We start from the raw sequence: 16,339 nt of genomic DNA on the forward strand, positions 1-16,339 counted from the left end.
ACACATTGTGTAATGAAGATGTGACGTTTTGAAATAGAAAAAAAGTCATAGAATATGACATGGATAGAGAATTGGAAATTTGGAGATCGTTTTTTCTTGAGAAAAAGATAAAAATAGCACTAAATCAAGTTTTTGTTCCCAAACTAGCATTCAAAGTCAAAAGTCACAAAAATAGCACCTAATGTTTTATCAAAAGTCACAAATTTAAGGTTTAGAGTTAAAGGGTGGGGTTTAGGATTTAGGGTTTAGGGTTTAGGGTTTAGGGTTTAGAGTTTAGAGTTTAGGGTTTATAGTTTAGGGTTTAGGGTTTAGAGTTGAGAAATGAGGTTTTGGGGATAAGATTTCAAATTTTGAAAAATAAAAAAATTAAAATTTTTAAAGGATAAACTTAGAAATGTGCTATTTTGGTCATTTTAGTTTTTGAATGCTATTTTTGTGATATAAACTTAGAAAAGTGCTATTTTGGAGATTTTCCTTTTTTAGCCACTTGCTCGAAAGGAACCATGCACGTAAATTAAACTCATAAATATTTTAGAGGGAAAATGTAATTTCCAGTTTTAAAGATCATTCATTGAAGAAAAATCTCATTGACAGAACTAGAAAGAAAGATTTCTGGACGAAGAAATCATCCAAATAAGATTGTTTTTTTCGAGCATCCACATTCGATAGAAATTGAAAAGGAAAGTGAATATAATGACAGATCTCAGTGTGGCTAACCAATATAACTTAGATAAACATTTTACAGTTGATAGTTTGAAACTGTAATGTTAAAAACCATTTTACTATCCATTAACGTGAGTTATTGAAGAACTATTAAGTATGAACCGAAAAGAAATATTTCAAAGAACCGGTTTTAAAAATTCAGAGTAGCAAATAAAAACAAAAAGTATTAAAAACAAGGATTCAGAACAAATACAGTTTTGTGCTTATAATAAACCTTCCAGATCATCTCTCATTCGATCTTTTTCTGCTCGACAACTTTCGCAATCACTCACTGCCTTGTTGAACCTGACAAGAAGACAGTTTTGTAACATGTTTCAGATTAATCTCTGTTTGGCTTTTATGTCCATAACTTAAATGTATCATATCCAAAACTATTCTATTTGTCTACTGTCTGTTGTATACCTTAGCTGGAGATTTTGAAAGAGACCTGGACCTGGACCTGGACCTAAGGGGGTTCTTCCTGTCAGGAGATGGCGATCTAGATTTTGATATTGATTTGGCAGGGGATCGTCTTGGTGATTTACTGCAATAAACATTTGATAAGCACAACAAGACTCCATCTGTTTAAAACGGGAGTTATACACACATGTTTAGTGTAAAGAAACGCACCTCATATCCTTCCTTGGGCTCTTGCTTCTGCTGATGCTGCGGCTACGGTTACGGCTGCGATCACGGCCTCGGCTACGGCTTCTGCTTCTGCTTGGGCTTCTTGACTGGGAGCTTTCATATTTCTTAACCTGCACATAAGAAAAAAACACAGTCAAAAGAGGGCAAACATAAAAACGTAGACAACTAAGATTGCAAGGAGAAACCATACCCTTATATAGCCTCTAGCCCATGGGTTTTTAAACTCTGTATCATCAAGTTTCCTTATCTGAACAACAACAACAATCACAATTTTACAATACCAGAAACTAAACAACTCATAGCTTTGATATTCAGCAAGAGAGAAGATCATAGTGGAAACTTACAGCATACTTCATGTCATCGTAGTTGGTGTAGTCAACAACACCATAAGCTCCTGGTCATATTAGTTATTGACGATAAGTCGTGTAAGAAAAAAATAGATAAGATATACTGCTAAAAGATAGTACGCCATTCTAATTGAACATATAAGAAAGTGTAAACCAACGCACCATCACGGTCTCGAGTGACCTCAGCAAAGCACACATCACCAGCCTTCCGCATATGATCCTGAAATGATGGTTTTAATATGAAAAAAAAACGCCAAAATATTGCAGCGTAGAGCATAAAGTAATCATCATACCTTCAAATCTTGCCATGAAGCAGATGATGGAAGCCCACGTACAATAACTGCAGATAACCATCCAAGAATACATCAGAAAGAGGTACACTTCAGCCAAAACTTTACCAATACGAAATTTCTCACAGAAGAAATACACAAACCTCGGAATTCAGAGTGTCGTGAGACGCCAAACCGAGCAGATCCACCACCACCACCACCGCCACCGCGGTAGCCACCCCCACCACCATATCCACCACGACGGTCACCTGAAGACTGTCCTCGCCCACCATGGGAAAGCTCAACCTGCATTCATAATGATTAGAAACAGCTGAGAACCAAAAAAAAAAAAACGTTTGGAATCCTGTCTGTGTCAAAGTAGTAAGGAAGTAATGAACGTTTTATTACCCTCAAGCGGCAGCCGTCAAAGTTATAGCCATCACGGCCATCAACAGCGTCTTTGGCGTCCCGAGGGTGCTCAAACTAGAAACATTCAACACAAAGCTTGGTTAACTGAAACTAAATCTTGTAAATTTGGTTAAGACCATGTCATAAAAGAGAACGGAGCGTACCTCAATAAAGCAATAACATGGAGGACGAGGTGGAACTTTCAATTCAATATCAACAATGCGGCCATACTGCAATTGAGAAACATTGTCTTAGAACAGTTGGGATTGTCATGCAAAAAAATCAACGGAATAAAAAAGAAAGTAGCGAGAACCGACCTTGTAAAAGAGATCTTCAATCTCAGACTCCCTAATGTCGCCGGGCAAGTTACCAACATAGATTGACCGAGAAGATCGATCACTCATTGTTCCCAAAGGTTGTTGAAACGAAGCAAATAGGTTACTGCAGATAGGAATAAAAGGAAACAAATAAATAAAAGGAGCATAGTTTAGTGGTATAGACAAAGAATATCCACTCAGACAGCAAACCAAGAGAAAGCAATCCTCAGTAAGAGTAGTGCTCCACAAGCTCCAAAATGCTTATTTGCTCCAATGTGCTCCAAAAGCTATTTTTAAATATTGAAATCTATTTTTTTTTTCCTCCAGATCTTCCCAAAGTGAGTAAGAATCTCCAACGATAAAAAAAAAATAAAAAAAATGAAACAAGTCCACATTGATCTCCCATTCCCTCTCTATATCCCTATGAACCATTGCAATGCTCATGTTCCAAGCGCATGCCATCTATCATAAAGAAAACATAAGTCATGACAACATGTAACATAGAGACTCATGCATCTACCTTGTCAGCTCCCTTTACTCAAAACATACAGCACAACTCTTACTGCGCATAGAAGTTTGTTTCAGACAATATATCTTTCAAATATTTTACTCTATCATCGTAAACGAGTTAAACTCTTTCAAGGACAATTAATCATTATAACCATGTAGGGAGAAAGAAAGCCTCCAACTTTCATAGTCCTTGTAAAGGTACTAAGAACAGTGAAACCGTTCTAACAATTACAATTTAAAAAGAAAAGATCGAAACTTTACGATTCAGATTTCAGTATAAAGAAGACCCATCAATTGAATCAAGAAAGCAACCCCACGAGACAACACTATTGGATTCAGAATAAACCCTAACGCTTGAAGAGAACACGCGGAAACACAATCAGAGAGAGAGAGAGAGAGGGGTGAACGGCGTCGTACCAGGAGAAAGCAGCACCGGAGAAGAGGCAAGTGAGACTCGAAATCGAAAGATGGATGGCCGCGACAGTTTATCTCTAGGGTTTTCTTTAATTTATGGACTTATGTAAATTACCGAAGTTACCCTTACGTGATAGTCTAAAGAGTTTATTTTTCGGTCCCTCCTTAAGCATTTTGTTTACCGAGATAACTCTAAATTACATAACGAGTCAAAAAATTCCCCTTCACTAGAGAAATGGTAAAAAAGTCTTCTTTTTCTCCTCTTTTTGTGTGTAATGGTTACAATTGAGTTTTTGTGGAAAGAAACAAATAATTTCTGTTATTTTGAATCTTAGATTTCAAAATTGAGGTGAGGTGATCTAAGGAAAGAAAAGAGAAACGCTCTCTCTTCGCTTCCTTCTTATCCCACACCGAATCATTCAGAAGGGACGAAGAGAAGCATGTTTTTTGTTTAGTTTATTTTTTTTGTTCGCTGTGGCGATTCTCTAAATTTCGCAAGGCGATTTTGTTGTGTGATTCAACCCGAAACAGAGTTTCTCTTCAACTTTTTTCCTTTTATCTCTGTTTTTTTTTTGGGTTGATTAATAAATCGGTTTGTTCGAGTTTAATATCGTCGCCCCCTTCCGCAAATCATTCATATCCCGTGTTATTGAGTTGGAGTTCTCCCCTTCTCCGATTATCCTCATCTTCCTTTCCTATGAGTATAAATCTTGCTCCTTTCTTATGTAGTTTCTCAGATGTAAAGAATGGTTTGAGATTTTGGATTCATCTCGATTAACTTCAGAAAGATTCAGCAAAGTTGGCATCTTTTATATTGAAGATGGTCCAATATAGGATCTATTAAAAGTTGATCGAGTCTTCCGGGAATTAACAGTCGGTGTTTGATGGAGCCTTTGCTCAAAAGCATGGTTATGGCGGAAGTATAAGATCAAAGGTACATATTAATGGTGGTTGAGGAAGAGAAGATTGAAGCTGCGTTACATGCTGGATGATCTTGCCGGCGAGGATTCCGAAAGCCATCTACGGAGCTAGTACCGATATTGCATGACTTTTCCTTAACACGTGTAATACTTCTGATGCTAATCATACACGTGTATGGTTTATAGCTTTTGTGTTGTAAGTGTGTATGGTTATTATATGTACTTTTTTCTTGGGCTTTAATAAAATTATGAAGTCGACAAAGAAAAAAGAAGAAACGAGAATTTGGTCAAAAAAAAATCTAACTTTGTACGAATTGCCAAAAGAAACATGAACTTTTGAGCTGACAAAAAAAACACCAAATTTTCATTGACTTTAGAATTAATTAACAATGTTTTCGTTGACTTGTCAATTTAGCACGTCGTCAACAAATTTAACAGAAATATTTGACATCGTTTATTGTTGGCGTTAAGTGAAACGACGTCGTTTTCAAATGAGATGAAACGACGTCGTTTTATATGATTTGAAATTAAAAATATGAAGACCCCTGGATTCGAACCCAGGTTGGTTGGTCAAATGACAAGGTATTTTACCACTAGGCTACTCACACTTTCAATGTACTTACTAACATGTTTACTTTTATTTGGTACATATTAAATATAAAAAATTCTCTTATTAACATCTTTAAATTCCAAAAAAATAAAAAATAAAGAAGATTTTTATAAAAAAAATTATTTTTCTTTTTAAAAAATAAAATTTTATTTTTCTTTTTAAAAAATAAAAACTCTTCAAAATTTTTCTAAAAACTTAAAAAGATCTTTAAAATTCCAAAAAAATTGAAAAAATAATAATTTTTTTATAAAATTAATTTTTAAATTAAAATAGAAAATAAAATTTTATTTTTTCTTTTCATAAAATAAAAATCTTCCAAAATTTTCAATTTTTTTAATACATTTGCTAAAATTTGAAATTAATTATACACACATAAAAAGTTGATAATTGTAACTTTAATTTTTTGCATTTTCTTATAATTTTTTAAAAATTTGGATTTTTTTTAAAAAAATGGAAATTTTGGAAACTTTTTGACTTTTTAAAGAAAAAAAATATTTTAATTTTAATTCAAAATTAATTTTATGAAAATTTTGGGAGATTTTTTTTTTTAAGAAATATAAAATTTTATTTTTTTAAAGAAAAATAAAATTTTATTTTCAATTTTAATTTCAAAATTAATTTTATAAAAAATTTCTTTATTTTTTTCAATTTTTTGGAATTTAAAGTTCGTTTTAATTTTATAGAAAATTTTGGAAGAGTTTTTATTTTTTAAAAGAAAAATAAAATTTATTTTCAATTTTAATTTCAAAATTGATTTTATAAAAAATTTCTTATTTTTCAATTTTTTGGAATTTTAAAGATCTTTTTAAGTTTTTAGAGAATATTTTTATATTCAATCAGTACCAAATAAAAGTAAACATGTTAGTAAGTACATTGAAAGTTCCACTAGCCTAGTGGTAAAAGACCTTGCCATTTGACCAAACGACCTGGGTTCGAATCCAGAGGTCTACATATTTTAAATTTCAAATCATGTAAAACGACGTCGTTTCATCTCATTTGAAAACGACGTCGTTTCACTTAACGCCAACAATAAACGACGTCAAATATTTCTGTTAAATTTGTTGACGGCGTGCTAAATTGGCAAGTCAACAAAAACATTGTTAATTAATTCTAAAGTCAATGAAAGTTTGGTGTTTTTTTGGTCAGCCCAAAAGTTCATGTTTCTTTTGGCAATTCGTGCAAAGTTAAGGTTTTTTTTGGCCGAATTCTCAAAAAGAAACTTAAAACTATTTTGTTTCCTGGAGAAGCAAAAAAAAAAAAAGAACAAAGAAAAGAAAACAGATTGTCAAATTGTAGCTTTGTGTTGAAACTTGCAAGCAAGAGGCCTTGTGAAGTCATTTCTGGACGAAGATTCGTTAGAACAAAACCTACTTTACCTGAAACATCCCAAAAGAAACAACAAAGCAGTGTAAACATTATCAATCACAAGATCTCTTTTTTTTTTTGGGTAAAATACCAATCACAAGATCCAATCAGCAAACTAATCAGTAACTAAAACTTTCAAACCAAACTGCATAAAGATCAATCATGTGACTTACAAAAGATTGCGTTTTTTCTACTTTATACCACTATAAAAAAAGTGTTCTTGAAGGATAAAGAGAAGAAACAGTACCCGGTGGTGTGAACTGATCTTCACGCATCATCATCATCGTCATCTTCTTCTTCCTCGCCATCATTATCATCAATAGAATACAAACCCTCATCAGATTCTTCTTCGTATATCTGAAACTCTCCATCGTCGACAGCAAAGTCTCCATACAAACCAGGTTCACTCGTTGGAAAGCTATCGAACAAGCCTTGAAGATACGTTCTGGAGCTGTTCTCAGTATCTAGATCTTTTAATCGTATAGGAATATCTAAAGAAACAATTACTCAAAAAAAGAAAAAGAAGAAGCTAAACTTTGAAGGATACATCCATGGGAATCAATAGATATCTCATCGTCTGCTGTAGGCTGCAATAAGAAGGCAGAAGAGGAACCATTGAAACACTGAACCATTGCGGGTGAACATAATTGATCTCTACAGTATATATTACCACATATAGTTCTTCTTCATCTTCTTCCTCTTCTTCATCCTGGTCTTCATCATCTCCATACTCATTAACAATAACATCAACATCATCGTTTGTACTTTTAAACTTTTCCATGTCTTCAGAGCCTGCAGATCATAATAAATACTACGGTTCAGCCGCTGCTGCTTCAAAGTCTTTGAAAGAACACATGTTCAATGACTAACGACAATAATCCTAACACAGTGATATGTATTCAGATAATGTTTACCTCATTTCAAAATTCTTATCACACACATTCCTAACACACAGCTCACTAGAGACTCTAAAACGTTAAAAGAGATGAGAAAACACAATATTTTGTTGATGATTTTACCTTTAGTTGGCTCCTTATGCTTCACTAGAGATGGTTTATGTGTCTCTTTAAAGGTTTGAATTTTTTCAGACCTCTCAAACTCTTCTTGAATGGATTTAAATACATCTTCGAAGCCTGGCTCAGGAAACACAGACACAAACCTCACAGCCACACGGAGTCTCAAAGTATCTAGCAAGGCTTCTGAGAACCATCCTGTTTTATGCTGCAAAAAAAAAAAAACAAACAAGGAATCAGATCACAAAATTTCAGGACTCACCAAAGTTAAGATGAGAGAACTCACGCTACAAGTAGTCTGTTTGCGAGGCTTTCTTATCTCTCGCTGGATGTACTCGTCGTCGAGTTCAAATAACTGCAGAAATGTTTGGCATTTAAAAGGAAATAACTTAAAAGCGCAAATGTCGTTCCACCTTGGCTTTGATCTGTAGCATAGATAATAAAAACATATATAATCAGACTTTTTCCTGCATATATCTAAAGTTATGATACAATTTTACAACAATTAATCATTATCTAAGAATGCTAATGTCATTCATATGGATAGAGTTCACCACATAAACAGAGAAAGACTTACTTGTTAGTTGCATTAGCATCGCAATAACTTCGTAACTCAGGTGGAACCCTGAATTCCATTCTCTGGTATCTGAACCACAATTATAACAATGTCAATCGTTACACCTATAACAAGTGTCATGAACCATACAATGACAGTATATAGAACTCACACACGAGACTCAGGATCGTTCCGTGGATCATAGCCTCTTTTAATCCAGAACCTAAGAAACGGACCGTTGGAGAAATAATATGCAGCCCTGAGCAGATACCTACAGAGAGCCATGATTGATTAGTGTAGTACTCAGAACAACTCAGCATAAGAAACCTGTATTAAAAAAAAAGCTGGCTCACCTGTTTAACATATGATGTGTGCATTTAAGACCTTTATCAAGTAATCGTTGAACAACAGAGTCTCTTGTCCAAATAGGACGCTCTTCAAACAATGCAGAGAGTGATACCTGCCATTGCCAGTGGTGCGAGCTGGGAGATACAAATTCTTCCCAGTTTAGATTCTTTGGGATATGTATATGATAGTTAAGGACAAGAACCAAACAAACAGAGGTCTTCCTACGAATTGGAAGAAATAGGATAAAGTAAAAAAAAAAGGATATCTTTGACGCTAAAATCAATTGCAAATACTGGCCCAATATCCATCTGCATTATAAAAGAAAACAGCATGAACAAAACAAGTTCCAGGTTCGTGATGGTTCATAAGAGTGAAACTGAGTTATACTATTTCATTTAGACGATCCAGATTAAAAAGTTGTGAACTATCATCCAAATGCAGGTTTGTAAACCATCAATACTCTAAACAAGACAATAAGTTCAGCTACTGAAGTCAATTTTTGTTCCAAACAGACTGCGTATAGTTTATCTAGAAAACTTGGATGTTTTTATTTTCCCTTTATTTACCTCATAAAAGTTCTGAGTCGCCGCATCATCTTTCTTTTTGGGGCCAGAAGTTGCCGGAGGTTTCAACCTGCAACGACACAAGAAAATTGAAATGGGCACTATAACTGAAGTCACTACAATCAAACTAAGTTGAAACATATAGAAAAAAAAAAGAGAGTAATCTTACGCCAAATTGTCAGGTATATCTTTGGGTGCAAAGACCTGTGGCAATAACATCATAACATCTTCATCAGCCAAGCCCATCAAATCACTGCCTCCTGCACACATATCATATATAGTTTTTTTAGGTGATCACACCTGACAATCTGCAATCAAATGACAACTAGAATATAATAAATCCACCTGCAAGGGGATCCACGTCCATCCACTTTCTCTTCTTCTGCCGCGCTATATCCGCGTGAATAGGAATAACATGCTGATAGTCAGCCATGCCTAGATAACGAATATATATGTGAGATAGTCAGTCATTTCTCAGATGCACAAGAGGAAAGCTAGACTCTGACCATCGAAGTGAAATGCATCGGAAACACGAGCGACAATATCTGCACATAGAGCTGGACTAGCCTCCTTCAAACTTACATCACTAGTGGCAACAACAGGCTGACTGTCAGGTTTCTTGACTTCTTGCTTAGAAATTTTCAACAAAAACCCGCTGCAAGGACGCTGTTCTCCCAACGCAGGATGTGCATAAGGATCCTCTGGCCTGAAACGCAGCTCAAGCTTGTTTGAAAATGATCCTCTTGCCTACCCACAAAAAAAGAAGACTCAAAACTGAATTAATCGTGCACCACTTTTAACACAAGATTTTTACCAACCAGCTTTTATAAACGTACCCAAAAAATTCTAAAGTATTATGTTGGTTAGGGTCTTAGAGCTAAATGAATACATATACCATGACTTTATCAGCATGAAGCCTACATAATCACTGTAATAACTAGCATACAAACACAACTTTCAGCATAAAGGAAGAGGCTCTTAAGGAAAAATTTAGAGATTTACTAACCAACACCAACTCATAAGTATATGATCTATACCCAAAAAAAAAAAAAAAAAAAAATCGGAAATATTGTGTTTATTAGCATATAGACTACGGAATCACTGTAACAACTATGATACAAAGACAATTTGAAAGGGAAAAAAAAAGGAAACTTACCTCAGTAATCCCTTGAACTCCTCCAAGGGTTTCAATGGCTCGGGGAATAGATGATGGGTATCCAGGGAAGTGCACTACAAAGGCCTCCTTGCTCGGCAAGGTACCTGAGACCGCTCCATGTTCTATGATTCCCATTGTACCTCTCGCTCTCTACTGTAAATTACAAGAAACGAATGAGATAAGCCCGAGTACGTTTCTAGCCAATGAATGCTACACGATGGGGGAATAAGAAGTTGTGTATATATTCCAATTGAATTCAACTTATATATGTTCTTCATTGCGTTTCCTTTCCCCTTGAAATTGATTACTAAATTATAAGTTTGTAACTGGGAGATTCGGTCTTACCGGACATACGAGAAAAAACAGGAGTTGCGGAAGATTGCTTCAAGTTTCTCGTGTTTTCCCGATATCGGCGACGGCGAATATTTCTCGCGGCTTCAAAAACCCTTTACTGTTTGTTTATGATAAATAAAATTAAATTAAAGCCCATTATTATTAAAGAGAACTTCGGCGTCACGGCGCTTCGAAGTCGGGCCTCCATATCATTTCGTTAAACGAGCAAGGCTTGAAAGCCCTTTATAGCTACAGAATTTATTTTGGGCTTAGCCCATAGATAAACAGGCGACGTTTACCCAGAAAGGCCTTAAATATTCTTTGAACCAGGAAGGGAGCGAGCAGAGCAGGTTGACTTTATCTCGAATTGAAGTAAAAAAAAAAAAGAGGATCTCAGCTGCGTCAGTGGGTTTCGGTAGTGAATCAAAATCGGTAGTTTCGTCGTCGCAAGTTCTTTTCCCTCCAAAATTCAGGTGAGTTTGACGATGGCGTCGCGGTTCCAGGAGGCTTCACTGGTTACTTCGCCATCGTACCCTAACGCCGTCGCGTGGTCATCGGAAAATCTGATCGCCGTCGCCGCTGGCCACCTCGTCATCATCCTCGTGAGTTTCCCACTTGGAATCTCCTTAAAAAAAAAAAAAAAATTGAATAGAGAGGAATTGTGATTTTGTCAGAATCCGGCATTCCCAAGTGGACCTCGTGGGGTGATCTCAGTCCCTAACGCCGAGCCTTATCAGATTGGCAAGGTTCGCTATGAAGGTTTGTTCTTTCAATTGCCCATTTTCAAATTCATGAAGATTCTTCCTTACGGATGTTGTGCTCTAGATTTGCTTACTGGTGGACTCTTACCTTCGAGTTTGAAGAGGGAAAGACATCCCTGTGTCCGCTCTCTCTCATGGTCTGACTTAGGAATGTCTCAAAACTACGGGTATTATTATTATCCTTCATATATATATATATATATATATATATAGTAGATTCGACTCTCCCAACAACATTGCTCATTCTTTTCTCTTGTTTCAAATAACTCTGCTTCTCAGCTGTTTACTGGCTGTTTGCTCAGCAGAAGGCAGGGTTAAGCTATATCGACCTCCCTTTTCTGATTTCTCTGCTGACTGGCTCGAGGTAAATAAATTATTACTTTTGCAAGTTTTTGTAACTTGCTTATGCGTTACAGTTGATTTTATCTCTGTTTTTTTTTTTTTTTTTTTTTTTTTTGTAGATTGCCGATGTATCTGATTTGCTTTTTGAGAATCTTTTAAGCATGAACTTTGGAGAGTCCAACAATCTTTCTTCTACGTCATTATCTAACAAGGTAACTTGTATCTTCTTAACTAATCAGTCAAAGTTTCTTTTTTACTTGCTCCTATAAGGGATGATCAGATGCTTTGTAATGCGCACTCTTACCTTTATATGTAATGTAGAGAAGGACTCGTATTAACAAATATGCATTGCCGGTTATTTAACTCAATTGTTATTATATATCTTTGTTTCTTCTCACTAACTGCTCACGGGTAATATTTTGATCCTCTGTTCTTTGTTTGTTACAGGATCAAGTAGTGCAACCTGACACTGAAGATGATGAAAGGATTCCAATTCTCAGGACACGCAAGCGAAGAAGAACGAGCGTAGACAACATGTAAAGGAACAATTTTTTTTCTCTTTTCAATTCTTATTTTTGAATATTACTTTGGGCTGAGAGGGAAGTTTGCATTTATCTTTTTTTCTGCTTTGATCACTTTACTTACTTGCTTTCATCTATGACTACATCTAGAAACTTGCATGAAATGGATATTACAGATCCAGCATCACGTTCCAAGCAAGATAACCAAACGGTGAATAATGTACTGCCTCGTTTCTCTTCACTAACTTCTTTTATGTTGCTGTTTATTCCCTTAGAAACCTTCGTTTTCTATCCCTCCCACTTATTTTTGTTACTCTCTTAATTTCAGATTTAAAATCTGTTCCTGCAAATTTGATCATATCCTTCGCTTTTGTGGAAACTTTTTTTTTTTGATGGAGTTAGTATTAATAGGAACCAAGATCATTTGATCAAATAAATCAATATCTTGAGCAATTTTGTAACTCTATCTAGTACTTTTTTTGATATAATATGGGTCTAAGTTTATATTGTTTTTTTTTTGGATTGAATACTTAGTTCATGTTGTTACGTTATTGATTTGATGCATTTCGACTTGTGATGGTTTTGAGTTCTACGCGAGTGCTTTATATGCATTTATTCACACCACATGGTTCTTAAAGTTTTGACACTCTCACTCTTAAGTGTCATTAAGAATCAAATCGCCTCATTGTGTCTAAACTGATTCATTGTGTTGCCAGGTACTTGCGATTGAATTGTATGAACAGCCAAGCAATGCTCACAATTGTCACTCTTTGCCTAAAGCTCCGAAAAAGTGCAGTCGAGAGATAAGTCCAGAGAAGTATGTTTCTCGTGAGGCATTATTATCCTCTCTTTCTGTCGCCTGGTCCTCTTTACTAACCTTCTCAACAGAAGGTTCTTCTTTTGAGAATCTGTTAAGATTCTCTCTTTTGGCAATTGGTTCAAAGTCCGGTTGTGTTTCCATATGGAAAGTCCATGCACCAGAAAGCTATCACATTGAACGTGGCAATGTATCTCCCAACGTGGAACTTACAGCTATTATTCAGGCCCATAGCTCTTGGGTTTCAACGATGAGTTGGGGAATTTTTGGCTGCGATTCTTCCAATCCACAAATGCTGTTGGTTACTGGGAGTTGCGATGGTAGGTAAGTTAGTTTTACATTACAAGAATTTTTTTGAATTTGTAAACCATTACAAAAGATGCTGTCAGTCATTGGATGTGTTATAAATCTTAATGTATATTCATTTGCATAGGTTTCTCAATGGAAGCCCTGGTTATAACATTTTCTTTCCATTTCTTTCCACAATTTTTGTAGTGTGAAGATTTGGATGAGCAACAAAGAAGACTTGCAAAAATCTGTTGAGGTCTACACATCTTCATTTTTTCTATTGAAACAGGTAACGTTTTTTATTTTATTTTTCTCTGTAATTTCTACTTTGTCTTATTCTCAGCTTAGAACAGATTGGGTATGGCTTCTTGTGATTTCTGAGTTTTGTGACCATCCTGGACTTTTGATTGTGATCCTTTTGTAGTTTTCTGTAGCTAAAGTTGGATTTATATTCCCATTTGTCTCTGTAAATCCTTTTGATTTTCATCAAGTGGACATTAAGAGTTTTATGTTTTGCCATTTTCCGGCTTTTTATAGGTTGTAGCGGTGAACCTTGTTCCGGTTTCAACGCTTTCATTTGTTGTGAACAATTATTCTAATGAAATGCACTTGGCAATCGGCAAAGGATCTGGTTCCTTTGAAGTATGGAAGTGTGAAATATCTACCCGAAAGTTTGAACAAGTTGCTTCAACTAATGCTCATGACCAAGTGGTAAGCCTTCATTCTTTTGCTATAAACCTTTTTATTGAATGCAATATATGGATTCGATCTATTCTTTTTTTTTTTTTTTTTTTTTTTTTGGATTCGATCTATTGATATATATATGTCAATGTCTTTTAGGTTACGGGTTTAGCTTGGTCATATGATGGCCGTTGTTTGTACAGTTGCAGTCAGGTACACTATTCTGTAAGCTCAGCTTTTATATTGGTTGTCTTCTGTGTGACAAACAATAGTGGTTTTCTTAGCCACAAGCTGAGCTATGAACTACATTTTGATCTATCAACTGTATTTTCCTTTTTAGCTATGTAGGTTGCATTAACTCCTTTAAAAATTATTACAGGATAATTATGTCCGAAACTGGATCTTATCTGAGAATACCATCTCTGAAGTGCCAATTCCTGCAAACACTCCTGGTCTCAGTAGCACAAGTGATGTACGTCACTATGTGTTGCTTTAAATCTTGCCTCTTTGTATCGCTCTTCTTCTGATTTATCTTTACAAACAATGAAAAAAAAATTGCAGCTTCCTGACGACTTTCTGTCATGTCTTGGTGTTGCATTGTCCCCTGGAAACCTTGCTGTTGCTTTGGTATGATCTTCCAAGCAAACTTGTTTGACTGTAGTTTTCAGAATATGATAACTAAGACTTGTCTAGAATGTTTGCAGGTCCGCAGCTTTAATATTGAACTCTTGAATCCGATGTACGAAGCAAGGTGATTGTCAAGAAGAAACGTTTTTGTGTCTTGCTCATGATTGCAAAACTTGACCGTTTAGTCCTGTTTGCTTGCTTTCAGGTCACAGAAGGCTGCTGTAGAGTTCATATGGAATGGCGCACAACAATCCGGAGAATCGGAAGATTGTTCGGAGACGATAACCGAAGCTATTCTGGGATTCTCCAAGAACGAATACGCATACTGGGAATCTAATTTGCTATGGTCGTTGAAAGAGTTCAAAGATTATAATAAGCCTCTAGTTCTTTGGGATATGATAACAGCTATGTTGGCGTTCAAACAATCAATGCCGGAGTTTGTTGAATTGGTAACAACCAAATGGCTCTCTGTGTCGTACCTTGGGTTTCATGCTGACATCCCCATGGAAGATCTTGTGCCAAAGATCTCCAAACGCTTCTCTGCTGTTCCTTCAAGGTTGTTACATATTCTCAACGTAATCTCCAGACGTGTAATGTTATCAGAGCTCAAAACGGATGAAATCAACAGAAAACTGCAAGGTCAGAGAATGAACAATGAAGAAGAGATTGATCTGTGGCTCAAACTGCTCCAGGAAAGCGAAAGAGAGCTCCGGGAAAGATTGGTTGGTCTCAGCTTCTCCGCTTATCTAACTGCTGAGTCAGCTTCTTCCACTGGGAACTGGCATCCAGCGGGATTGGCTCAGATGCAACAATGGGTTGAGATCAATCACGATATCGTCGATAGTCAGCTCCAAACACTTTCATTAGATGTAAAATCTAGTCTAACAAGGTAATTAATCTCACATGTCTGCTTCTTCCCTTTCTTAACAACATACTAGAATGTTTCAGTTTCATATCTGCTATGTTTCTAATTCACACAGATCAAGTAGTAATAGCACAGAAACCGCATTAGAGGAAGAGAACTGTCCTTATTGTGCGGCGCCAGTCCATTTCAACTCGCCAGAAGAAGCTGTTTGCCAAGCTCCGCACCAAAAGAAGAAGAAAGAGAGATGCGATCAAGGACACAAACTTGAGAGGTGTTGCGTCTCAATGCAAGTATGTCCACCCACTCCTTTATGGTTCTGCAAATGCTGCAACCGTTTGACTTTAGAGCTCGCTCCAGAGGCCTTATTCGCATTGCCGTCGTTCCCGAATGATCTCAAGTCGCTTCCGGAATATTCCTTTAGCAAAGTTGCCTTGAAACCATTCTGCCTCTTCTGTGGAATTCTCTTGCAGAGAAAGCAGCCGGAGTTTCTGCTATCTGCTTCACCTGTATGATACTAATAAGTTAGTAAGAAGGGTTAAACTTTATTATTGTATTTTATCGGTTCTATAGTTTTGTATTTCACAAATTAAACTTTTAAGATGGTGAATCTAATCACCAATCTTGTACCATACATTAACCAAAAGTTGTAATGGTACTGTGGCAAGAAGACTGTATTATTGTATCTAAATGTGCACAAGAAATAATACTAGATTTACATACAAACTCGGCTATCAAAAACAATCTTGTACCATATGTTGTTTCTTTGGAGATTTCGTGTTAAATGTTTAAAAACCGATAAGTGTCATCTGTTGATGTTAACACATACATGACCCCCGTTGCTTAACTCATTGGTAATGTGTGTTCGTTACATTCATTTAAAAGAAAAATTGTATTCGTAACTCAAGTCTTTTTTAATTATACTAGAGATTCTTCCGGGCGTAGGAGAAATATTTTTTAT

The 16,339-nt window shown here is 35.9% G+C and overlaps 3 protein-coding genes across 4 annotated transcripts; 1 reads left to right on the forward strand and 2 right to left on the reverse strand.

The window, feature by feature from the left end:
• Nucleotides 1-820: 820 nt before the first annotated feature.
• On the reverse strand, nt 821-3,750 carry LOC106423944 (serine/arginine-rich splicing factor SR34A). Of its 2 annotated transcripts, XM_013864686.3 has the most exons (13): nt 3,619-3,717; nt 2,902-3,153; nt 2,692-2,815; nt 2,539-2,604; nt 2,375-2,449; nt 2,131-2,272; nt 1,991-2,037; nt 1,860-1,917; nt 1,695-1,744; nt 1,541-1,597; nt 1,333-1,460; nt 1,126-1,246; nt 821-1,008 (listed from the first exon to the last, which is right to left on the reverse strand). In XM_013864686.3, exons 3-13 carry the CDS (start codon nt 2,776-2,778, stop codon nt 988-990), a joined length of 852 nt encoding a protein of 283 aa, XP_013720140.1. In that variant the 5' UTR covers nt 2,779-2,815; nt 2,902-3,153; nt 3,619-3,717; the 3' UTR covers nt 821-987. The 2 variants fall into 2 exon arrangements, with proteins under 2 accessions (XP_013720140.1, XP_013720139.1); XM_013864685.3 differs by lacking the exon at nt 2,902-3,153 and having other exon boundaries at nt 3,619-3,750.
• Nucleotides 3,751-6,318: 2,568 nt separating this feature from the next.
• LOC106423965 (general transcription factor 3C polypeptide 5) lies at nt 6,319-10,629 on the reverse strand. The gene is made up of 16 exons (XM_013864707.3): nt 10,492-10,629; nt 10,147-10,299; nt 9,497-9,737; nt 9,336-9,425; nt 9,160-9,250; nt 8,994-9,060; nt 8,693-8,735; nt 8,433-8,604; nt 8,252-8,350; nt 8,101-8,169; nt 7,810-7,948; nt 7,530-7,731; nt 7,181-7,302; nt 7,058-7,097; nt 6,758-6,980; nt 6,319-6,521 (listed from the first exon to the last, which is right to left on the reverse strand). The coding sequence occupies exons 2-15, from the start codon at nt 10,279-10,281 to the stop codon at nt 6,778-6,780; spliced, it is 1,713 nt and encodes a 570-aa protein (XP_013720161.1). The 5' UTR covers nt 10,282-10,299; nt 10,492-10,629; the 3' UTR covers nt 6,319-6,521; nt 6,758-6,777.
• A 188-nt stretch (nt 10,630-10,817) lies between these two features.
• LOC106424079 lies at nt 10,818-16,063 on the forward strand. Its single transcript, XM_013864823.3, has 16 exons — nt 10,818-11,081; nt 11,154-11,238; nt 11,305-11,407; nt 11,520-11,604; nt 11,702-11,794; nt 12,030-12,118; nt 12,254-12,323; nt 12,820-13,244; nt 13,416-13,497; nt 13,746-13,919; nt 14,049-14,102; nt 14,269-14,361; nt 14,451-14,516; nt 14,594-14,640; nt 14,722-15,405; nt 15,497-16,063. The coding sequence occupies exons 1-16, from the start codon at nt 10,965-10,967 to the stop codon at nt 15,891-15,893; spliced, it is 2,664 nt and encodes an 887-aa protein (XP_013720277.1). The 5' UTR covers nt 10,818-10,964; the 3' UTR covers nt 15,894-16,063.
• The last annotated feature ends 276 nt before the right edge of the window (nt 16,064-16,339 follow it).

Source organism: Brassica napus, chromosome C1 (assembly GCF_020379485.1).
Source record: "Brassica napus cultivar Da-Ae chromosome C1, Da-Ae, whole genome shotgun sequence".
NCBI classification, from domain to species: Eukaryota; Viridiplantae; Streptophyta; class Magnoliopsida; order Brassicales; family Brassicaceae; genus Brassica; species Brassica napus.